Source organism: Terrapene carolina, unplaced genomic scaffold (genome assembly GCF_002925995.2).
Source record: "Terrapene carolina triunguis isolate 2854851 unplaced genomic scaffold, T_m_triunguis-2.0 Scaffold62, whole genome shotgun sequence".
Taxonomy (NCBI): Eukaryota; Metazoa; Chordata; order Testudines; family Emydidae; genus Terrapene; species Terrapene triunguis.
This window is the reverse complement of record NW_020664413.1, coordinates 53,127,287-53,152,419: the sequence shown is the minus strand read 5'-3', so window position 1 is coordinate 53,152,419 and position 25,133 is coordinate 53,127,287. Positions and strand designations below refer to the sequence as shown.

The 25,133-nt window shown below is 40.7% G+C and overlaps 1 protein-coding gene across 3 annotated transcripts in view; it reads left to right on the top strand.

The window, feature by feature from the left end:
- The window catches only part of HECW2 (HECT, C2 and WW domain containing E3 ubiquitin protein ligase 2), a 240,733-nt gene that overhangs the window by 193,596 nt on the left and 22,004 nt on the right, over positions 1–25,133 (top strand). For all 3 annotated transcript variants that reach the window (XM_024195306.2, XM_024195308.2, XM_024195310.2), the window contains 4 exons: positions 4,299–4,382; positions 8,539–8,648; positions 15,921–16,041; positions 19,289–19,402. In XM_024195306.2, the coding sequence (XP_024051074.2) occupies positions 4,299–4,382; positions 8,539–8,648; positions 15,921–16,041; positions 19,289–19,402 (429 nt within the window). The remainder of the gene's footprint in view (positions 1–4,298; positions 4,383–8,538; positions 8,649–15,920; positions 16,042–19,288; positions 19,403–25,133) is intronic.

The window sequence follows — 25,133 nt, the reverse complement described above, 5'->3', positions numbered from 1 at the left end:
TAGCACATTGCAGGACTGAGCTTTAAATCCCTCATAAAAATGCTGGACTTGTATAGGTCTTAGGCTGACCCTTTTCACAGGAGTAAATTTCACCCTTGGGGCATGAGGTATACCTATTTCGTAATTCAAGTATGTTGTGGAAGCAGAAAAAGAACTGTCAGAAAAGTTTGCTTAGCTGTAAAACTAACTCGCTGTTAACATGGGAATTAGAAATTGGTGTTCAAATGAATGTTTTCAGAACTATCTTGGACACGCTACTGTTGAAAAATGTGTTAGTTCATTGCTGCACGTCTATCATTATGGTGGTTATGTAGATTTTGATCTCATCGTACGCTCTGGCTGCCAATGCAGTGCTCTCACTTCCCAGAGTCAGAGTCTCGCGTGTTCTAACAGCCTGATCAGTAGGTGCTGGCACAACAGCTCCCACTACTTATCTGCCTCCTTTTCTGTGCAGTGATACATAGGGTATGAGTGCACAGCAATTAGAGGTGTGACTGCAGCACGTGTAGCTGAAGTAATTGGCAGTGAAGCCGCAGCAGCACACACTGTACACTTGAGTGGCTGGCCCGTGCTGCTGCCCATGCTGCCGCAGCTTCACTGTTGTTGTTGTTGGAGCTAGCTAAATCAAAGCTAGCTCAGGTATGTCTGCTCAGGTATGTCTGCACATGCAGCAGTCAAACCTCTGCTTGTAATGTAGACATGCTCTTAGTGACCCTGCTTCCTGCATGCCCTGCAAGTTCTCAAAACTCAGCCAGCTCTCCTGGTTTGCAGTTTCCCTGAGCTTCGTGTCCTAACAAATAGACCGATGACTGATTTATCCTCTGAATAAGTACTGGCTGACAACCCTGAAATCAAGTGCCAACAGAATTCACACTTTCCAGAAAATTGAGGGAGGAGGAAAATTAAAACCCTGCAGATCTCAGCCTGTCAGTGTTTTCTGTTTGTACCCATATTATTATGCAGAAGGCTGGTCTCATTTGAATTGTGTTAAACACATGAACAAGCCAATCCATCAGGTAATAAAATAAAACCAACTTCTGGTTTTTCCCTGAGGTTCTTGGCTTCAGTTACTCCAATAGCAACAGCCCCAATGTCTATTTTCCACTTAATTTCTGCCCTGTTTTACTCACTTTGCAAATCAGAAGATGTTCAAAGGATTATTGACGCCATCAGATTATGCTTCTTATAGTATCTTGGATCCTGGATCATAGCATCAGAGCAAGCTAGCAGCTGGGACCTTGTCAGGATCAGTTAGTTTACAGCTTAAAATTACAGACCAAGGGTAAGAAAGGTGTTAGTATATGCCAGTAGATAGAATCCATTACTCACTAGGTACAGTTTGTCCCTGCTGATATCCCTATAGTAACTAGATTGAAGAAATGTGTCTCTTATCTGCCTTAGCAGAGGGATGGAGGATTTTATTGAATAGAGGACCATAATGCTTTGCTCAGTGTAGTTGGTTTGAGAGGATACACTGCATGGCCAGATCTTTGCTCTCTTGCTCCTTGAAGTTATGATGCTTGGTTAAGAATTAGCTGCCTTCCTTCTCCCCCTAGCCCCTACTCCCACATTCTTTAAAACTGTATCTCACACCGTTTTTATAGGACTGACACTTCCATCACATCACTGCGTATTTTTTATGAAGGTGCCGCTACCCGTTTTCCTAGTTAGCTCTTTAAGGCCCTGATTCAGCAAAATACTTGAGCATGTGCCTAATTTGAAACATGTGACACTGAGTAGTGCTATTGAAGTCACTTAAAGTTAGGCACATGCCTAATTACCTTGCTGAATTGAGGCCTATGGGGGGTGATGATTAATGGTGTGTGTATGGCCAGCATGCACTCCTGGGACTGTGTTGTATTTGTTTGTTCTATTATCAAAGGGGCATGTTGAGTTTAATTCTTATGGAAGTTTAAAAATAAATCAGATCTTGGATTACCTTTGTTTTAATACATGTGCACACAGTTGGACAGTATGTAAATAACTGAGCATGTTGTTATTGACATTCACTTCTCCATAGCTAGGGATTATAAATTACTTCCAGTTGTACAGCAGCTCTTTTCTGGATTGGCTGGACTCTCTCTCTCTCTCTGACTCTTATGGGGGTGGCAGGACATTACTGGGCTTTCTCTGGTGTTTCCCTAGTAGACGTGCAGGGCTTGAACTGCATTTTATGTATTTTCCCTGGTGTCTTTGCTTTAGTTGGTGCTTTTGATGAGGAGTTTTGGGCCAACCCATGTGTGTCGGTAGTAGGAGGCAACAGCTCTTGTGGTTGGAATTTCTTCTCTTGTCTGTGGCTTTAATTGGTTTGTGTCTGAAATGTGCTGGTTTACTGCTGGAAAGTTTTTACTGTTGTTTTTCTGAGGAAGTGATAGTTCCTGGAGGGATTTTTTGTTGCTTGCAATTGTTTGGTTTTTAAACATGCACATTGCTTGCTCGCTCGCTTGGAAATTCCAGCCCCATTGAAGTCAGTGGCAAAGTTCCTATTCCCAGGAGGGCCAGGATTTCATCCTTTTTTATTTCTGACCTGACTTCTAGTGCTGCTACTGCTATGGCTTCATCTTGTTTCCTCTTCTCTGCATCTCCAGTGCTCTCAACTTCCTCTCCGATTGCCTCACCATATCCCTTTATCAACTTTTGCTTCTCTTCCTCCCTATTTCTGGTCATGTGAACACTACTTCATTCTCTTTCCTACCACCTCCCCTGTCGTTCCTCCCTGCCCTCATAAATCTTATGCTCCCAAGTGTGTTTACTTTTTTCTCCTCTGCCTTGCTCCTTTTCACCTTCAGATGTTATACAGGTTCCTAGGCCCCTTATTCTTGTTCTCCCATCCTCAATCCCGTCTTCTTTCCTTGCATTCCGTATTTAATGCACCTAACTTTGTTCCCATCCTTTTGTTCTTTTCACCTCCTTCTCAACAGCTGTGTTCGTTTTCTCTCTCTCTCTCTCTCTGCCATTTTTAGCCCCCTTGTCTGCCTCCCTCTATATTCTTTGCCTTCACTTAAATCTGGCTGTCTCCTTGTGACTTTCTGTGGCCATCCTCTGGCAGAGTCGTAGAATCACCTTTCCCCTTCTCCTTCCAACAGCTTCTCTTCTTCTGAGGTCCATCTAGCCAACCTTTTACTACTGTTCAAGCTGTTGTCATCTTCCATCCTGCCTCAGTTGTTCTCTTTGATGGGCCTCATGCCTGATTCTGAACAATTTCAGCTTTTACGTTGATGATCCCTCCATCTCCCTGCTGAAATCTCTGCCCTTGTTTCCTCCTATTGACGCTCCCCAGTTCCTTTGATCTATAGCTTCTCTCCCACCAGGGGCCCATGGGAGGCCACCACAGCCCCAAAAGTGGCCATGTATCTAAGGTTGCTGGGGCTGGGCAGAATCAGCACATCAATAGCTTGGTGCAAACGCAATCCCCCAGTCTCCAGGAGAGGCCAGTGGTGAACTCTTACCCCAGAGTGCAACGGATTTCACTGGTATAGAGAGGTGTAACTTCTGAAGCTGGTTCAAGGTCTTGTTCTCCTGACTCTGTTGCAGTTAAGTAACACATACACTTCACTCACCCACCCCCCAATAATTGTTTTATTCAAAGGCATGCATCTGGGGATTTTAATCTGCGTACAGCCTAAAAATCAGTGGTATGCATAGAACACAGAATAGTGACTGACTTGAATTGGGAGGTGGGGGAGGGAAGTGTGCGGGGGTGGAGGAAAGTATGCGGGGGTGGGGACAGGGGGAGGGCTGGGAGAAAGGGAGAGATGTATGCATTCACACATCAGAAGGCCTTTCTGGAAGATCTGTAAGTGCAGTGTTGTATATAAAACCTACCTTAAAAAGCACGAATGAGCTGTAACATACAGCTTGAATTTGTACTAAAAGGGGAAGGGGAGAGGAAAGGAGTCGGAGAGTACTACTTTAAGCAGTTCACTTTCAGAATAGCAATGTCCTCCCACAGGGCTCTGTTTGCTGCTTTGAATTCAGGGCCACAACTGATACTAACTTGAGGGATTGATTTTTATTGGTTGGATGGCTGTGTTACCTGAAGCAGCCCGAGCATCTTACAGATGAGGGCAACAGGAGAATCATTCTTCTGAACAAATTAGGTTGGCTTTTCTTTTTTTGGTTGTAAGATTGTATTGCTCACATGGACATGGTGTGGCAGGAAGAAAAATGGTGTCTGAAATACAGAGGCATAACCCAGAGGTCTACTTGATATATCCTGCATTTTTTCTTGTTGCCCTGGTGTACATTGGTGCCTTATTTGCAAAAGATGTTTTGGAACTCTTCCTTTGCTTAAACAGGGAGAAGATCCAGTTTATCCGGACAGAGGGAACACCTGGACTAGTGCGTCTATCCAGTGATGCAGACCTTGTCATGTTACTAAGGTAGGTAGCAGTGCTTCATAATGGACGGTTAGGAATATGCTGTGAACAGCTGGTGAAGTGCCTTTCTGTGTATTATGTGTACTGACTAGGTGACCCACATGTCTCCCCTTCAGTTCTCAGAATTGCAGCTGGGGGAGCTGCAGCAGAGGATTCAGACTCTTGATTTTCCCAGTGCTGAGATTCCAGATGTCGGTTATTAGCAGGGAGATCACATTTTTCATAGCAGTGCAGAAAAGTGATTATCCCTGCAGGAAGGAGGGGGTAAAAGAGTACAATCCTGCAAGAAGAATTTAAACCCAATTACAGTCCAAGCTACTATATGAATCTCTTGCAAGGAAAAGAATAAATGGGCTTGTCCTGATTGCCCTAAATTGTTCAGTTATAGTCGTCGTTAGAAGGACAGAGATTTTATATAGATCAGTACAGTTTGAAAGTCCCTGCTCTGTGCTCCTTCAAGTGTATTTTCTGTTTAGCTCTGTGATTTGCAAGTACCAAGTTTTTGGAAGTTAGCACTTGATATGATTCTGTTATTTGAACTGAACACTACACTGTCTGTCTTTCAACTATGCTGACAGTTTTTGCTCACTTCGTTGATGGGATGATTGGTTATCACTTTTTGGGAGTGGGGAACTGTCCCTTTAGTGTCTCCCACTTCAGCATTAGTTCAGAAAAGAGAGACAAGGTAGGAGAGGTAATATCTTTTGTTGGACTAACTTCTGTTGGTGAGAGACACAAAATTTCAAGCTTACAAAGAGCTCTTTAGGTCTTCAGACCTGTGTAAACTTGAAAGCTTGTCTCTCTCACCAACAAAAGTTGGTCCGATAAGAGGTGTTACCTCACACATCTTCTCTCTCTAATCCTAGGACCAATATGGCTACAACACTGCATACCCAGAAAAACAGGCAGCTGAGAGTAGCGTCTTTCTTATGTCCGACACGTATGCTCATTCAGGGTGTAAGTGTGATAGAGAAAAAAATGTTTCTCAGGGAAAATCTAATATGTCTTTAGAAAAAAGTTTTAAATGTAATGTTAAAAATAGTCTAAATTATGAAGTGTCAGCATTAATATAATTGTTATGTGGGGGTGACATTGCATGAACATAATGGTCCCTCTTGACCTTAAAATCTGTGAATTAATTAAAAGCTATTTTAGTCCGAAACTGTGCTGATGCTATTTAAAGAAAAAATAAAAAGAATAGAAGACAACAAAACTGTAGGATTTTTTATTGGTACATAATACATGAAGAGGTCACAGGTTTTACAGAGAGAAACCGAGGTTCAGTTCTATTTCTGTTTTAAATAGACATGATGTAAATCATTTTGTCATTGCTGCTTGAATGTATTTTTCTGTTAATCTGTAAATTCTGCTAATACCGAAGACTTCAAGTAATTCTTATAATGGAAATACAATAATTTGATACTATATTGATATCTTTCTTTTGTGGAAAACACATAATTTAAAAAATTCAAAAAGACAAAGAGCACCACCACAAAAATGTACAAAACCAAATATCTGATTTTTCAGATTTTATTTACTTAACACACTTCTTAAAATCATATGTTTACAATGATTTTCTCTTAGTTTAACTATTAAGAGATTTGATCTGTGATTAGCCTTTTCAGTTCTAATAATAATCATTGTACTCAGGAAATGTATTATTGAATACATGATTTCTGTGTTTCCGTTGGTTCCCAAGAGCCTCAGTGCTGTACCTCAGAACTCACTAAGCTGGGTTGAATTATTCGGTAAGTTAGCTATAGGGTGATAGTAAATATTGATGTAACAGCAGAGATGGGGTAGTTTAAAACAGTAATTTAGTGTTTGTGCCTGATTTCTTATTTTAGAGTTAAACAGGAAAAAAAATTATAAAATGTTCTAACAGGAGCAAGATTGGGATGTTTCTCTATGCATCCTTGTCTTCACTGCATTCAAAATTTTTTACTGCTGGAGAATTTTCTTACTGCTGGAGAACATTACACAAATTTCAGCTGAATATAAACACTTTTCTATATAGGGAAAGAAGGTGCCTTAGTTAAAATAGCCTGAGAATAACTGATGTAACACAATATTCTGTTTCAGAGATGGGGTTCCTAGAAGGAGATAATTTGCACTTTGAGCTTGTAAACATACCAGTAGGCTATATCCTATGCAGTTCTAGTTTTATCTTGATAATCTAAACACAAATCAGGTTCTTAATTTATTCCCACATTGAACCAGTTTTTTCAGATTTTATCCACACTTGAAGAGCATAGGTCAACTTTTCTCTGTGAAAAAACATATTATAAACTGCAGATGATTTTTTAGGAGTGCAAAAATATTATCAGTAAATATCCATTCCAAAAAAACCCCCAACCACTCACAAAGAACTATTGCTGATATCTGTAATGAACATATTTGGTATGAAATCTGTTTTATTTTAACCAGTTAAATTACTATATCACTCAGAAATGAGAAAACCACAAGAGAATGATGTATTGTACAGTCTAACAATTGAAAATAAAGATTGTCATTTAACTAGTCGATTCAATGTGTATGTGTTGTAGTAACATCCAACAGCTGTGCTATTTCATATTTTATTTTATATACATATTATGTACAAATATTATAAACATGTCTGCTTTGGATGTTATGTTCTTACCAAATTGGAAAAAATCAATGAGATTTAGAGATATGCAAACATTCCATACATTGTCTATGAATTAGGGCTATCAATTAATTGCAGTTAACTTAAGCGATTAATGCTATTTAAAGAAATAGTCATAATTAACTGCAGTTTTAACCACACTGTTTAAACAATAATAGAATACCAGTTTAAATTTATTATAAATATTTTTGGATTTTTTTTTACATTTTCTAATATATTGATTTCAGTTACAAAACAGAATACAAAGTGTACAGTGCTCACTTTATATTATTTTTATTACAAATATTTGCACTGTAAAAATGATGAACAAAAGAAATAGTATTTTTCAGTTCCCCTCAGACAAGTACTGTAGTGCAGTCTCTTTATCGTGAAAGTGCAACTTACAAATGTAGAATTATTATTTTACATAACTGAACTCAAAAACAAAACAATGTAAAACTTTAGAGCCTTCCAGTCCACTCAGTCCTACTTCTTGTTCAGCCAATCGCTAGGACAGACAAGTTTGTTTACATTTGCAGGAGATAATGCTGCCACCTTCTTATTTACAATGTCACCTGAAAGTGAGAACAGGCGTTCACGTGGCATTGTTGTAGCCGGCGTTGTAAAGTATTTACTTGCCAGATATTCTAAACTTTCATATGCCCCTTCATACTTTGACCACCATTCTAGAGGACATGCTTCCATACTGAATTTAAATTGGTATTCTGTTATTGTTTAACAATGCAATTAAAAGTCTAATTAATCACAACTATTTTTAATCTCACAATTAATTGTGATTATTTTTAATCGTTTTACAGTCCTACTATGAACTATTAAATGGTATCTAATTATAGATTATTTCAATGTTTCAGGCTGTGAAAGTTATACTGTACTTCCTAGAAAACATTTTAAAATCACAGAAAAATAGGTGAGGCATACTGAAGCCTAACCTGGTGAAAACTGTATATGAACCATTTTTCTCTGTGCCTGACATGTTAAGTAAGAATAAACAAAGCATTAATTCCTAATAGACTAAAGTGTATATTGTTCAATTCACTAAGCCAATTCACACATGATTGATTACACCAGAAGTTCAGAGAATTTGTCTCTGTTCTTATGTACAGTATTACACATCTTTGTACAGGAAAGTGCCATGAATGTTAATGGTGTGTTGGCAGGGAAAATGTATAAGCAAAAGTATAAAACAATGCAACTTTTAAAGGGTTCATTAAATACATGGACCTTAGTTTTGAAAACAAATACGTAATCACATTGAGATGTCACACATAACACTAGGAACTGTGACTTCCCAGTCACTTGCAAGATGCCAGTCCTTGTTATACAGAGATAATATTGAAAGAAGGGCAACAAACCCCTGCTTTTTTGCATTCTGAGCATGCGCATGGGAGATAGGTGAGTGACTTTCTAAAAACCAGACTGGCTTTGAAGGCCACAGCTATTGCTAGAAAGTAGAACATATCCTTGGCTCAGATAAACATCTTCTGTCTTCTCCTGTTTGCTCCTTTTTACCAGTTTGTTCGAAGAAGAAATAATGTCATACGTGCCGCCACATGCCTTACTTCATCCCAGTTATTGCCAGTCCCCAAGAGGTTCTCCAGTATCCTCACCTCAGAACTCTCCAGGTAAATTTTGTTGAAGTTTACAGTGGGATCTTTAGGGAGCAATTCCAGATACTTAGTGTGGACCAAATAAGACCAGGGAATAAGAGTTTTGTCATTGACTTCACCGAGACCAGGATTTTACCCTCTGAACAAAAGCAGTAAAGGATTTCTTTGGCGGTCGGATGACTTTTTCTGTAATTACTTCATTACATTGACAGATTTAGTTCTGCATGATGTTTCTCAGAAGAGCCCTTTTTGTAAGACATGAAAGTCTTTCCAGAGGTCCTAGACAGGGAGATCATGAGAATCCACTGTAGTCCAACAGAGGTTGAAGCTGCATGACAAAAGTATACAAATAATGTAAATGCATCATCATTATTTACTCTCCAATTCTGAAGAGTGTAGTCTCATTTTCATATGCAGTAGGAACATATAGCTATGTGTATGGGGTTTATTTTCCATGATTTTTGCTCTTTAATCTGTAAATAATATCTAAATAACTTGTATTTATTGGAAGTCGTAGCACTGCTGATCTGATTGCAGAGGTTTATTTGATGGATTCTTTACAGGCTATAGTGTCTTGGTGGCCTTTTGAAATAAGTTGGTGTTCTCAGTCCAGTTCTGGTAGCGTTCCTCATCACAAAACCCACCACTGAAAGTGGTGGTAATTGGCACTCTTGTAAGCATTTTCACCAGAGTAGTTAAGGATTGAGGTCCTGACCCAGCAAAGCACTTAAGCCCAGGCTTAGCTTTAAGCATGTGAGTAGTCCCATTGACTTCACAACACAAATGAGGAAACTAAAATACCCTGTCACCCTGAGAGATGATCTTTCCAGTTCAGGGTCTTGGAAAGTGTGCTGTAGCTTACACTGCCACTGCCCATACAGTACAAAATCTATAGAACAGCCTGTAGGGATGTCAGTATAGCGTCTTTCATGAGCACTAAGATTTACTTTAAAAACATTGTTTGAAACATATTTTTGAAAAGGAAAATTGGGGAAAAAAATTCATTGGTGGTATTCTTGTTCTTAAAGGGGAAATAATAGTACACTATTCAGATAGGTCTGCTTCTTATTTTCTTGCAAGGCATGGGAAGTTTACTTAATACTGCTGTAAAAATTTTTTCAATGGGTTTGGGAATTCTCTTTGCAAACAAATTGAAATAAAGCAGTTGTATGGCAGCCTCATAACATAGGCCTGCTATTAACAAGGATAACCTTTTAAAAAAACATGACTTAGGCTCTTAAGTGCCTGAATCACCTTTGAAAATGGGACTTATAAACCTAAGTGCCATTGATTAGCAATGAGAATTAGGCACCTAAGTAATTTTAGCACCTCTGAACATTTTACTCCTACTGCACACAGGACACAGTGGCTTAGTAACGGCTGTAATCCCCCCAAAGTATTAGTTTAATCACAATACTATAATAATCTCATTATAGTATTTTTGTAATGCTGCTGTCATTATTAATTTACATTTTGCTTCACATAATTACATCCCAGTTTCCTTGAGATCAGAGCTCTGTGGTTGTAGCAGAACTAAGGCCTAATCCCATTTCTGATTCTAGCAAACCAGCGTGATGGGGCATGAACCTCTCAGACTGGAAACTTGCCTTGGGCTCACAATGAGATTTGACAATAAGAAAAATATGTGCTCAAACTCCAGAGCTTGTGCTTTGTTTCTGACTGGTAAAACTTGTTTCTAACTGCCTTGAAAGGGTTCACACTGGGGCACCAAAGCCTAGAGGGCTGAGGAATAAGGGGGAGCGACAACAGTTATACAAAGTCAGACTGCTGTCACTTACCATGTGTTTAAGAGTGTGTCTAGTGCAACTCAAGCCTGCTGTTGCACAACGATCTTTTTAAACCAACAGCTGCACATTTGCCATCACGTCACCCATTATGGTCTCATCTGCCACACCTGGATATTAGGGCGTAAAACACTCTGGCGAGAGGAATGGATATCAGTTATAATACCCAACCAGTCCCTCGTTACCGACCTCACAATTTGCCCGCCTGGTTTTGACCTGCCCCTTCACCAGTGGTCCCTGTTGAACAGGTTCCAGACCGGGCAAGGTCTCTGTGCAGCGAGCCAGTATCGCTGGGGCCTTCGTGACAGCCCTTTGTGCAGCTGCGGCACAGACGATGATGCACACTGTCGATGAATGCCTGCTGACTAGGTTCAGCGGTGGCCTACAAGAACTGCATCACGCCACTGAAGATGCCATCGCTTGGCTAGACGACTGTGCACACGCTAAATAAATCTGTCTGCAAACGCACACGTTAGAACTTAGTGACAATATCTGTGCATGTTTAAATAGTGATTAATAATTTAGTTAATTCAGACTAAATTATTTCAAATGTAGCAAAGCCTATTTTCTCCTCTGAGGACCACATACAGCAGTTTGATGTTTTCAGATATAGCTGGTATTATTTTATTGGAAAGGAATAGTGATAGATAAGTAAGGAAAAATGTGGGCTGAGACAAGACCACACCTGGAAAATTCAAACCCATAAGAAAGGTTATCAGAATGTTGTGTTTTTGTAGTCTTGCACTCAGCCCAACAGAACTAATAATCCATACCCCATTCTCACAAGCCTGGGGTAGCATGTGTGTGTCCTGAAAGTCAAAAGACTGGGTTCTGTGGGACCCAAGGTGGACTCTTCACTGAAAACATCCTGCTACCATTGCCCTTCCAGCAGGGCGCTGTCAGCCTGAGCTCTTCAGCCTATCTCAATGGTGCATTCTGCTGGGAGAAAGGTGATCTCTAAAACAGCAAGGGTCTGAAGCATTTGCCTTTTGTAGCTCAAACCAATACCTTGAACTTATGTGGAATCCAGTCAGAAGCCAGTCCAGGTCACAGAGCACGGTCATAAAGTTCTCCCTGCAAGAAGTTTTGCTAACCCAGCAGGCTGTTGCATGCTGCACTATCTGAAGGTTCCAGGTGGTCATCATGAAATGTGATTCATTTCACTCTTAATATGGATTTTGTTGCTGTAGAACAAATGCTACCACTCTCCAGTGTTTAATTTGTAATGAAAGAGATGCCGGGGCTCAAGCAGTTTTTTTTGTTTTTTGTTTTTTGTTTTTTTACTTTCATAACTGATGCGGCGAGCCAGAGGTGACGGGGCTACGAACTGCCAAGCCCAGAGGTGCTGAAGCTCCAACCTGGCAAGCCCTGGCACAAATTTAAGCGCTGGATCTCTCCACACAATCCATGAACTGAGTTGGTGGTAGGGGCATAATCTGTGTAAAATAAGTTAGCTTCTCTTTAGGGGGTCCTTCTCATCAGACTTTGTTGTTTTAATAAAATCTTCTTCTAAGAGGATTCCTAAATAGTTTGTGATGGATAAGGCCCCCTAACTTTCCAACAGACCTGTTAATGGGTCCTAATCTGCCCTGATAGAGCTGGATGTACAAAATCTGCTTTTTGCCAAAAAAAAAAAAGGGGGATGTGGTCGAACTGGAAATCTTTGACATGCTTTGGGGAGCGAGGGGTACGGAGCTGTAGTGTCCGAGCGAAGGTGCTTTGAGGCAGTTGGCTTCCTCAGAATACGCAAGAATAGAACACCTCAAGAGTGCTATGGGGAGAAGAGAGTATCCTGCTCCTTTGCCTCCCGAAGAGAGGAGCGGTGCATGCTCTCAAAAATGCCGGCTGCTGCTGGTAACTAGCAGGCACACTTAAGTCTGGTCATGCCCCCATTTTAACTTGTCACTCCCACTTTAGGGCTGTGGAGCATGACAGGCTACATTTGTATCTACGTCAGTACAGTTAAATTCCAATTATCCACCTGTTATTTGTATTTAATATTAAATGTGCATTCTGTTTATCCAAAGCTTTGGCTGTATCCTGAGAACCTGGATAACCAGAGTTTACCTGCACAGTACTCAGCTTTGGCAAAAGGGCACTAGCGATATAGTGGCTGCTCCTACATCCCTCTTTCTCACTCTACTCCATGCCATGCACCTGTGAAGGGCAAGGCAGCAGTTTGCGCTGAGTTTTTCATGGCTGTTTTGATAACTACTCTGTTCTGAACAGCAGTGAAATGTCCATCCACAGCTAGTGTTGCTGTTATTGCTTACATTTGTGGCAACTACTGTTCGTGTAGAAACTATTTCTTGTTGTTTGTTAAGAAGAAAGAAAAAATGAACATCCGTATACGTGCACCTTATTACTGCTGCAAACTATGATCAGAAGGGACTCTCTCCTCTCAGTTCTCATTTCTGAAGTGGGTCCACCAAAACGCCCTGGTGAAGGCCCTGATTCCACAAAGTATATAAAGCACCTGTTTAAGGTGAAACACATAATTATTGCCATCCCTATCCAGAAAAGCATTAAATACGTGCTTAATTGCTTTCCTGAATTGAGACCTAAATATTGAAATGTGAAGATTTTAGATTAAGCTTTCTTATAGTTGCAATCTCTGTTCTAACAAACACAAAAAGATAAATAGGCCCATTAAATGTGTTTTCTATCAGTCATTTGTTTTTGTGGATGAAGCCCTATGACTTTTTAAGGAGAAATCTTTGAAACAGGTCGTCATTTCTACAGGGGCTCTGTCTGTTCTGTATTGCCAGACTGGCTGCTCTGTACAGCAAGAGGGTGATCTTTTTTAAATCCTTTTGAATTTCTTGCAGTGACACTTATCAGGCTGAACTTGCTGGCTTTGGTGTGAATGTGATGTTTAACTTTATAGGACTTGATTAATATCCATGTATCCTAAAATGTGGTGGTGTCAAATTAAAAGAAGATTTCTGAATGCAGAGGATACAATTATAATAGGGATCAAGTCAGTGTTTTGATCAGTAACCTCAGTTACAGATCTCTTTAGCTACTGTGCTCTTCCATTAAAGGACACAAATAGTCATGAAATTACTCTCTCTATCTCTTTTGGAGACTATAATCTGTTTGAGACTTCAGCATGATTACCCATATCATTTGTGTTTTTTTGTAGCCCTTCCCCTCCCCTAACACTTTTGGTTCACAAGGTGGAAGTAATTGCTATAATTGCCCAGGAATTTCTTGGCAATTGCAGCTGATTTGCAGTGAGAGTTTGTCATGTGCTGACAGAATAATTTCTTGGTAATTTTTGAACCATGAAGCAATACGTTACCAGTTTTATTTACCATGATATATCTGTTAGCAAAAGTTTCCTTTGGGGGCTGATACCACAATGCAGATGAAAGTATGGGTTTGTCACAGTTCTTTGGTGAACTCATAATTGTACCTCCCTCCACCCACATCAAAATAACCTCCAAATAAACAAATGATGGGGAAGACATCAGTTAATGGACTGTATATATTTAAATGTCGACATATTTTAGAGTATTCAGCAGAAATGTCCAGTAGGAAGCACCTGGAATACTCATTAAAATATGAACAGCTACAGGAGGTTCAATTGATGTCTATGGTTTAGTTTTCCAGAGATGTTCTGCACATGTCTCCTGGAACTCCGAAGATCTCCTGCCATATTCTCCCTCAGAGTCCAGTCTTTTGACTTTCAGGACACACACATGTTCTGCCCGGCTTCTGAGGATGGGGCATGGATTATTAGTTCTGATAGGTTGAATGGCTGAGGGAAGGACTACAAAAACACAGCTTTCTGATAAATTCTCCTTAAGGGCTTGAATTCCTCTCACATGCACTACTCCTACCGCCATCCTTCTGGTGACAGGGAAACACCTGGGATTCTTTAAGGGACCCATGAATGGCATTAGTTGGTGACCGATATTAGAAACAATTTCCTCTACCTCTCCCACATCTGCCCAGAGACTGAGTATACAGCTTCTTCCAGCAGTTCCGGCCCAGAGGATGAGGACGCTACCTCATCCACTCCACCCATCTAGCTGATGGCTAAGCAAGCTGCTTCCTCATCCCAGCCTACTTGTCCAGAGTCTGTGAGCACAGCCCCCTCCCATTTAGAATCTGAGCAAACTCCCTGCTCCTTCTCTTCCCCCTTTCCCTTGCTGAAAGCTAGACACATTGCCTCCACAGTAATGAAACCCCCTCTGCTGGGTTAGCCTTATACAGGGAGAGAAAAGAAAAGTGATATACTGAACTGGCTGATATTTTACTTATAAATAGCTTCAAAGCCAATTGCATGCACACATCAAATTACTCACAAATGAGTAGTTAGGAGCCTAGCCATGTTCTTAGGTGTAGGAAACATCAACCTTCCAGGTATATTTTGAACAATATATATTTCAATGATCTAGATGCCAAAGAGGGAGAGGAATTATTTAAAGTTATAAGTAAGTAGGGATATGAGAATGAAATGAAAAAGGCAAAATGTAGGCTGAATCTGTGGGCACCTTCTTGCAGTGAAAACTTTTGGGCTGTGGAATAGTCTCTCGAGGGAAGTAGAGGAAGTTCATTGACTGAGATGTTTAAAACTAGACTGGACTAAACACAAGAAGGTACCACTGGCTACACAGCTCAATTGGGAGGGAGGTGGGATAAATCCCCCCCCACACACACACTCCCTGTCACATTAGTATCAGTGGTTTATTTACCCAATTTGCAATAACTGTGCATACAACTGTAGGTGGATGTGCAATTTTTTTGGGGGGGGGCATACAGATATCTGCTTCTCTTTAAAGAACTGTTCCTTAAACTTCTATCTCAAAAAATGAATTCACCTTTTTGAGTCATGTTTGAAAGAAACTTAGTAGAGCAATTCATTTGACCCAGACATTTGAATGAAGAGAAAAGTCTTCAGTCTTTCCTCTCTCCCGATATTTTTCTCCTTTGTTGTACTTCTCTGAGTAAACTTTTCCACAGTATCCTCTCCTCAGTAAGGTGAGAAACTCCATGCATTGAAAGAAGGTGTATTACACGCATAAGACATACCAATTTAGCTCATTGGAACCTGTTTTTTTTCTTGACAGCAAAAGAGCATGCATCATTTTAGTAGTTAAACACAGGTATTCATAAAATGTACATATGCCAAACAAAAGTTGGGTCTTTTCCAGTTTCTTTGTTTGGTTTTGTGGGGGCTGGGTTTTTTTGGGGTGTGTGTGTGGGGGGGGAGGATGGCTGCTTTGGATGGCTTCAACATTTTAGGACTTATTCTAAAATTGTGAAGCCATTGGACAAACAAAGAGCAATCAAAAACATCTAACCCTACAGTAGGAGTGGAGACACGGATCTCTTATCAGCTTATAAACTAGGATTTTGAAAGAAACCAACCGTGTCTATGCTTTCCGTCAGCAAAGAACCTTCTTTTCAGTCAGAGCTGGAATGTGATGCTTTGCATAGCTGCAGTTCATTTTCTGCTTGTTGTTTGCTGCAGGTACTCAGCGTGCTAATGCCAGAGCTCCAGCTCCTTATAAAAGAGATTTTGAAGCCAAACTGAGGAACTTCTACAGGAAGCTGGAGACTAAAGGATATGGACAAGGGCCAGGGAAATTAAAGTATGTAGAAGCATCTTATCAAATAGGGTTTATCTCACAGGCAGAACTTCTTTCCTTGCAGATGTAAGAACCTCTTTCCTCTGGGAATCCCACTGGTAACATGATGGATTCTTGCACTTATTGAATTAAATGTGAAGTGTGTTATAAGGCACTCAAAGCCATCTCACTCACAACAGAGAGCACATTTGAAGCACCTCTTCCCCACGTTACCTCCTGCTGTAGTGTCTTCATATGCACATTAATGCTACTGCAGTGACAGAAAGTCCTTTAAAGAGCAGCACTCAAAGAAACAGGGAGCAGTTGGGCCACTTTCATTACAGCAGTCACGGTGGGGCAAGTTGAAATAACTCTGTTTTCTTTTGTCTTGCCCAGCCACAAAAATAAATATACTGCCATATGATTCATCTTTGTGTAGATACAGAATTTGCATAATTAAATTTGATTAAATTCCAAAGAATTTGAAACTTGAACATAGTTTTTGGTAACGTTAAGCACTCCATATGTGGGAATGCCAAAATGAAGGCTTCATGCCACCCTAACTCTGCCTCCTTGTGAATTTTCATTAGTATAGAACAATTAATCACATGCTTACATACTTGTCATTGGGCAGCCCCTTCCGGGAGCAGCCTCTTGCAGCAGGCCACAGTATGACAGGGATGTCTGCTTCAGTTTCCCCTCTCAGCTGACCCAATAACTTCAGGATTTCTTGTCTCAATACTGTCCCTTCTTGGGGCTGGTTTATTACAACAATGTAAAACCAAATAATCCATAACAAAAGTTCCAGACATGGAGTCCATTTCTCACCCCAGTGCAAGCAGTTATTAAAATTCAAGACATTTCATCCCTCAATTTCCCCCATACCACACACTGGCGCCTTTGATGGTGTCAGGGCTCTCAGCTCTTTCCTGTCCTTGTACCAGGACAGCCACCCCTGCCCTTCCAACTCGAGTGCAACCCTGCTCTTCCCAGCGGGAACCCCCACAGCCTCTCTCCTGTGAACATCCTTGCCAGGGGAGCTTCTCTCACTCCCGCTGGCCCTCTCACAGCTCCACTGGGTCCAGCTCTCCAGCCCTGGGAATGTCAGTGGGTAAGCTCCTCCACAGCTCCCCTGCCTTCAGTCCTCTCCGGCCTTTGGTTCTGGCTGTCCGACTGAGAGAAAGTAGGCAATTCCTGCTGCTGCTCCTGCTCCTCCTGTCTTCAACCCTCTCCAGCCCTGGCTCTCTGGCTTGGGGACACCAGCCAGCAAGCCCCTCTCAGCCGTCTCCTGGGAACCACCCTCTGCTTCCTTCTGGGACTCCTCTAGATCCTGGGTCTCTGGTAGCTCTCATCTTCCTGTCCTGACTGAACCAGTTTACTCTAACTCACTGGGATTTCCCCTCACTGGGTCTTTCCCTAATCCTTTATAGCCCCCAGCTGCTGCCCTGCCCTCTTAATTGAGCACCTGCTTTGGCATATGGGAGATTGGACCTTCATCATGTACTGGGTCCAGCCACCGTGTGCTAGAACTATTATGTTAAGAGATAATCATCACATGATACTCGCCTGATTTTACAAAAAATTCTGTGCCATGCACCAACTGTGATCCTCAAACTCCCATAAGTTAGCCAAATAAAACCTACTTTTAGTGGAAAAGATAAATTTTCTCCCAAAGAACCATCTGCTCTGCCGCCTGATTCTAGTTTTCTAGCTCCAACCACTGTGGCACTAGAGCTATTTTTTAAAAAAATTCGCTGCATTTAGAAAGGGCAAGGTGTGTTTTTCTTTGCCACTTAACCATTTTTGCTCAAAAAAAGAACTAGATAAATTCATGGAGGATAGGTCCATCAATGGCTACTAGGCAGGATGGACAGGGATAGCGTCCCTAGCCTCTGTTTGCCAGAAGCTGGGAATGAACGACAGGAAATGGATCACTTGATGATTGCCTGTTCTGTTCATTCCTTCTGAGCACCTGGCATTGGCCACTGTCGGTAGACAGGATACTGGGCTAGTTGGACCTTTGGTCTGACCCAGTATGGCCCTTCTTATGTTCTTATGTAAATTTTCCAAACATATTCACCTTTGGGCAGAGTCCAGACTCGGATAATTTCTGATGAACATTTCTTAAAATTATCAACAGCTGAAAAAGGATTTGAATGGAAATGCTTACCTATAATGTAATGGGTTAAAAAATAAAAAATAAGCTGTAAAAAAGCACTGCAGTGACCAGTTTGGCAAATAGCCGGTGCAAGAGGGTAGCCATTGCTAGCTATAAGGTCTATGATATATACATGCTCCTGTTACCTTGTTTTTCTGGGTTTGTGAACTACAGGTATATTTCTGGTAGGATTTACCATCATACCATGAGGTTTTAAGCAAGAGAAACAAAACAATAGTTTATTTTGATACAAATAGGCAACTTTTTAATTAAATGTTGTTTCTAAGGTGTTTGAACTTTTATAGATAATATACTACTATAGCCATTTTGATATGACAGGCAGGAATAATTAGTGACACAATTTAACATGGTTATATTTCCTCCTGTTCTCCCCCCTCTTCTCCCTAAGGGAATCCAATGCTTCATAAACATATTTTGGCCATGGACATAAATGTTCAGTTCTGTGTAGGATTACTTTGGTCATTATTCCAGACCCTTGATTTTTTTTCTTCTACAAATTTTCCAGTAACTATAGGGCATTGCATTTTTTTTTCATTTAGTACCAAATTCTGCTCTGAGGACCGTTTGCCACTCCAATTGGCATTGCTTGCTGTCCAGCTGTACCTGTTCTGTGCATAAATACAGGATATTAAACTCCAGGGCTGTCAATCCAGCCCCTTTCACCAAATTTTACCTTTTGCCTTGCACTATATTGCTTTAGTTGAAGAGCCAGATTCTCATTTACCTTAAGGCCCCTTTACACAGCCCTGGCACGGTAAACAGCCTTTAGAGTGGATTTAAATGCCCACTTCAAAACCCCTTCATGTGGCCAGAATGGTGCAAAGCAGACTTTGTGTAAATGAGAACTGGACTTGAAAAATGTAAAATACTACTTCTTTATGTGGGAGACGTATTGAATTCTAAAGTATATCCAAGAATCACATAGGTTAACAGATATTATCTTCTAAATCTGGATCAAATGGTTGTATAAAGAGGAGATTAAATATTGTTTGTATCCATTATCCTGCACAGTTACCATCCAGTGTAACTATGTGTTTTCATCTGCAGTTCACCTTTGTGAATTACTGTGTTTAAAATTATCTTGCTGTGCAGATTAATCATCAGGAGAGACCACTTGCTGGAAGATGCCTTCAATCAGATTATGGGTTACTCAAGAAAAGACCTGCAGAGAAATAAACTCTATGTCACGTTTGTTGGAGAAGAAGGGTGAGTAGAACAGGGAAGTGGGCATGAACACATTAATCAACTATGTTTGCAGCTGTGCTTGGCTATTTCACCATACTGCTGTGGTCTAGAATGGAAAGAGGAAGGATTGTCATCAGGAAATGCCACATACATAAGCCTAGAACCTACAGCTGTTCACACTTCACAAAACCAAATAATTCATTTTGACGCTCTTGGTCATGCATCTTGCTTTAATATTAAAAAAAAAAAAAAAAGCATTTATCTCTGTGTACATGGCATTTCTGCTGTAACCTCAGTGTGTCACTAAGGAAGCAAACAAACCCAAACATAGTTGTCATTTTGTTTCTATTTCTTTCATCTCTACCAGTGTTTTCCTCATGCATGCTACAAGGTAGGAGGTATTTTGATTGGTGGGAGTTAAATACAGGGTGGACTAAAGGACCAGTCCTTCCAGTTGCTGTGTACCCTCAACTCCCATTGAAATCAATGCGAATTAAGAACCCTGGACACCTTTCAGAGTGAGGTCCTTTGTCACAAATAAAACTTTCAGACGCAACTAGTCTGTTGCTATTTGTTAAATAAACAAGTGTTTCTAATATTCCACAACCATGCAGCAAATGCTTAGCCTGCAGCTGACTGAATGCTGATGTGTTGTAGCATTTACGTGGTTTGCATTATGAGGCCAGGTTAGGAATTTGGTCAGAGCTCCTTTATCCAAATGAAACTTTGAACAATGTATTGCTTTTTCCTCCCCGCTCCCCCCCATCAGTTCTTAAAGCCTTTTATAATGTATTATTTCATTAGACACAAAGAGACAAATCTTACTTCATCCTTGACCACTGCACAGGGATTCCTGGCAGTGTAATTCAACATAGTTCAACTGCGGAGGGGAATGCATATCCAGTGCCCAGCACCAAGCCCTGCACTGCAGTGGCTCCTGGCATGACAGTACTCAGAAGATGGGGGGGAGGGTAGCAGTGCGACAGAAGGTAGGTTGTGGGAGAGCATATCCAGAGGATTTGCGACTTTGCGGATCCTCTGTTTATCCTTCATGTTGTGGTAGTGATGTGTAAGGAGCATAGAGAGCTGCTTCAGCCAATAAACTGAAGTAGGTTTCACAGCCACATCACCACCTGACCTCTGCCTTGCCGAGCTGTTAGGCCAGGTGCTGGCATGAGGATTTGCCCCAAAGGTCTGATTTTCAAATGGCAAAACATGCAGATTAATTTGAATTTTCAGACCTGATTTGCACACACAATTATTGGAAACATGCTTGAAAATGACTAGTTGTTCATGTCTGACCTTTTATGAACATGATTAAAACTGTAATGATTGTAAACATATACTGAATTTCATTCACTTGTATTTCAGAGATTTTGCACTGTCTTTAAGGGAGCTGTTGCAAAATAGGTCTTGAACCAGTCCTTATAACTATTGGTTGTTAGTACCATGCAGTTTGGCATTACGTTTCTAGAATGCTTTTCACACCTCTGGTGTAGTAAAAGCAGCTTGTACAAGATTAGATAAATACTCCTTTTAAAGGTTCTAAACGCTGTAGTGTGTTTAAAGTTTATCCTCAACGGCCAAGTTTTAATATGACCTAGTTAAAGTTTTCAAGTAAAATGTGGTGGTCTCACCCTAGCTGCAAGTGTGGGCTTGTTCACATACATAATATCACTGTACTGTCTGGCACCATTCAGATTGATAGGTACTCTTGATCGAAGAAAAACCCAGAACTGGAATGGCAGGATTAAGGTGTTTTGATTGAGCTTATATCAGCCTTTGTTTTTACTACTAGCAGCTTCACCCAAATTTAAAACATATGTAAAATGATTGCAAATCATACATGAGAGAGTGGAAGAAGGGGAGGGGAAGAGCTGAAAAAATACAATAAGAAAATAAAACTAAATTCAGTAGATTGTCTTCTTCCAGATCAGATCATGTCAGGTTTTTACTTTTCTAAACACAGAATGACAAGATGAAGAGTGGTCTGGATGAGGAAAGCACATTACACACACCATTCCTTTTTCCCCTGATGGCCACCTCTGTACAAGATGCCTTTCTTTGAGGAAAAGAATGAGTTATTTTATGAGTAACATCAAATCAAAATGACAATAAGTATCTTGCTAGCAAAATGACTAATCTCAGCTTTATACAATCATTTGATCCAGTTTTGAATGGTGAGAGGATGTGTGCAAACAACTCTCTCAGCATAGATGGTGCAAGGATGTGAGCCATGCAGAACTGCTCATTTAGTTAGATGTAGGAGGATGCATCTTTGGGGGAAGGGAAAGAAATAGTAGGAGAAATTTTGAAAGAGGCATGTTCTACCCCCCCACACCACACTCCTTTTTTTATAATTTTTTTTTAATGCAGGCTAAATTATTGTTTGATAATTGGGCAGGGACTTGGTTTTATGTTTCTGTTCCTCATCCATTTGTAATGCTGTAAGTATAAGTCATAAAGAAATAGGTAATGAAATCCCCACTGAATGTATATGAGAACATTTTGATTAACTCTCATTTCCATTAGCACATGGGGTAATTTAAACCCCACTGTTGCCATTCAGACAATTTTATCATGAGTCTCACAATATTTTGTGGTTTTTCTTATAAAGCCCCAGTTCCTGGAATCATGAGATAATATGAGAATCTCCACTTTACTATTTTTTTTTTAAAAAGTAAGTTCTAGTCCTCATGGTTTCAGAAAAGAATCAAAATCTCAAAGCAAATAAAATCAACCCCAAATGTATTAGTTTTTCTACATTTCATGATTTTTCCAGCCAAACATTTGGCTTTTGGGGCCAGATACTTTTTTTTTTTTTTTTTAATATTTGGCATCGGTAAAAAGGAATAGTTTTAGGGCCTGGATTTGCTGTGAATAGCAAAATCAACAGTATCATCAGTCTACCTTAGATGTCTTTAAATATGACTGATTATTACTCTGTCATTTTTATTTAATGGTTGATTATATGTATGTGAAAGCCCATGTTTTGGGCCTTCTCAGATGACAAAAGAATTAATGTACTGATGTTTTTGATGCCTTGAATCCTGTAGTGATATCCTCACACCTTGCTCCAGCCCCTGTAAGTCAGGTAAAATGGCTGGAGTGGTATAAGCGAGCCATAAAAGTCCCAGTGGCAGCGGGGGATGGATTCCCTTAGTGCAGGCACTGTGGAGGCTGACTCCCAAGATCCTCTTGCAAGTCCTGGTGCAGGGGGTGTGCCTGAGCCAGGCCGCAGCATAAATCACTGTGAAGGCTCTGGGAAGCACTGTGGTCCATAGATTGGCCCAGGGAGGCTGCCGTAATTCAGAAGGGCCTTCTGGACTGTCTAAATTAGTCTCTCGACAGCCCAGGACTAGGAGGGTGCACAGATGGCTTAAAGTTAACAACATTCCCAGCTCCTGTTAGAAGCACAGCTCAGAATCTCACCCATGATTTAAGTCCAAAGAGCTGTTTAGTCTAAAGAGATCATATAAAGTAAAATAATTTGTCATGTTTTCTTACTCTATGCTGTTCTTTGCATTTATACTGTGAATGCTTATTTACCACTGATGAAGGTGACTTTGAAAAATAACAAGCATCTAACTGTATCAAAAGGTCCTGCTGCTACAGTCTGTTCTGAATGTCAAACAGCTGCCTTGCATGAGAGGGTGGTAGTTTAAAATGCCTAACACTCCTCCCCAAGAGAATTGAAACATGCTGCCAACCACAGTACTTCTGCATTTGAATACCCAAATGCCTCCGGTTGCAGCTGTTGTGTGGCTGAGTGCCTATTGTATGGAGTTTTTTCATTCTTGTGCCAAGTCTTTAGTTGTGGGACAAACGTGACTGACAGAACAGGAATGTAATGAATGATCCATCTGATGTGAGTCACATTAACTTTATGTATGAAAGCAGCTGGATGGAATAGCTGGAATTAGATAAAACACAAAAGTTATATTTTATCCTGGGATTTCATGGCTACTATGGCTGCCATGAGATTATATCAGAAGTTTAGAGGCCCAACTCCTAGAGCTGACCATATTCTTGATTGGGTGTTTGGGCTGGCATTAGAGACCGAGCAATTGGAAATTTGCCCATCACATGGAACTATCCTATCCTTCTGCAATTTGAGGGTGGACACACCTCTCCCATCCAGGTGAGAGACCAGCTTTGATACTCCACTCTAAGATGTTAATGGAACCTAAATGCTTCCAAATGACTGAGGGAGAATATTTTTCCTTCAGAAAGAGCATTCATAGCTTCATCCGCAACTTGACAGTGATCCCTAGACCTTCTCTTCCCAACTTCATCCCCACAGGTCACACGCTGGGCTTATAGATGGCAGGCAACAACTGAAGTTGTAAAGATGACTGGCAGAGTGCTAATGGCAGAAGTCTTTTACTGAAGATTTGTGCAATAGATTTTTTGCATTCTTGTGACATGGATGTGTAGGAGGCAAAGGAGAGTCTCTGCCACCATAGCATCGGCATCCTCTTGATTAGTGTTTTTTTTGTGGGTACTGAACAACGCAGATAGTCTGAGCTGTCATTGCTCGCTAACTGTATTGTGTTCCTCCCATTGTGAGGAAAAATTACATTACTTGATGGACAAAATTGCCAAGGTTCATACTGAACCGGTGGCATCTGTGAGGCTGGGGTTGTACGTTGACGGGGGCTAAGGCTTCTGTGCTTGGGTTTCAGTCAGTGTCACTCACTAAGGTAATGGAGGGAACTTTATGCCACAAATATCCTGGGACCCACACAGCTACAATAACACCGCAAACAACTCTTAGTGTTGTCCTTCTTGTTTGGTGAAGGCCAGTGGGGAAGAGCTGGGCCAATTGCTGGTGGAGATTGCGAGTTTCAATTAGGGAGGGTGGGTTGCTTGCCTACCTTAAGAAAGCATTTGTACATCCATTGCTCAAGAAACCGTCATTGCTAACTATTGTTCTTTATCTCATCTTCCATTTCTGGGTAAGATTACTGAAAAGGCTATGGCAAGAAAACTCTCATGGTATCTAGATCCCTCAGATTTCCTTGACAATCTGGTTGCAGGCTTGGGCATGGCATGGAGACTGCTTTAATGGATGAAATCTCCTAGTGATGGATTGGGTGCCCAGGTTTATATTAGGTCTGTCAGCTGTCTTTGGTAACTCTTGGTGGTTAAATAGTGTAGACATTCATGGAACTCTAGCAGAAACACTAAGGAATAGCTGTCCATGACTTTCTGTCAAATCCCAGAGTGTTGTTTTGCACCATTAGTGCGTGAGAGGGAGCTCTCCTGTGGAATACTAAAGGGGTCTATCTGGCCACACCTCTTACTTAATGAGTATCTGAGGCTATTGGGAGGGTTAGTTTAATAAATAAAAGACCTTGGTTACATTGTCTTCAGCATGCTCGTGACACCCAGCTCTGTATCTTTGTAGGTATTTACATGGCCCTCAACATCATAGTATCTTTGGTGAAGTAAAACTTTGAAGAATTTATCTTCATAAACCCTTCTGTGAGGTGAAAAGTATTCATTTCCATATTTTACAAATGGGGAACCAGGGCTAAATGTCTTGCCCACATCACATAGGAAATCTATGTCACAGCCAGGAACTGAACCTCGATCACCTAAGTGTCAGTACAAGGACATCTTTTTTTCCTCAGCTGAAGCAAATGGGTGTTTTGCCCTTTGTCTGGTGGAGATTGGGGCATGGATAAGAGCTACTTGACTGAGGCTCAATGCAGAAAATACTGAGAGGATATTAATAGGTGGGAGAAAG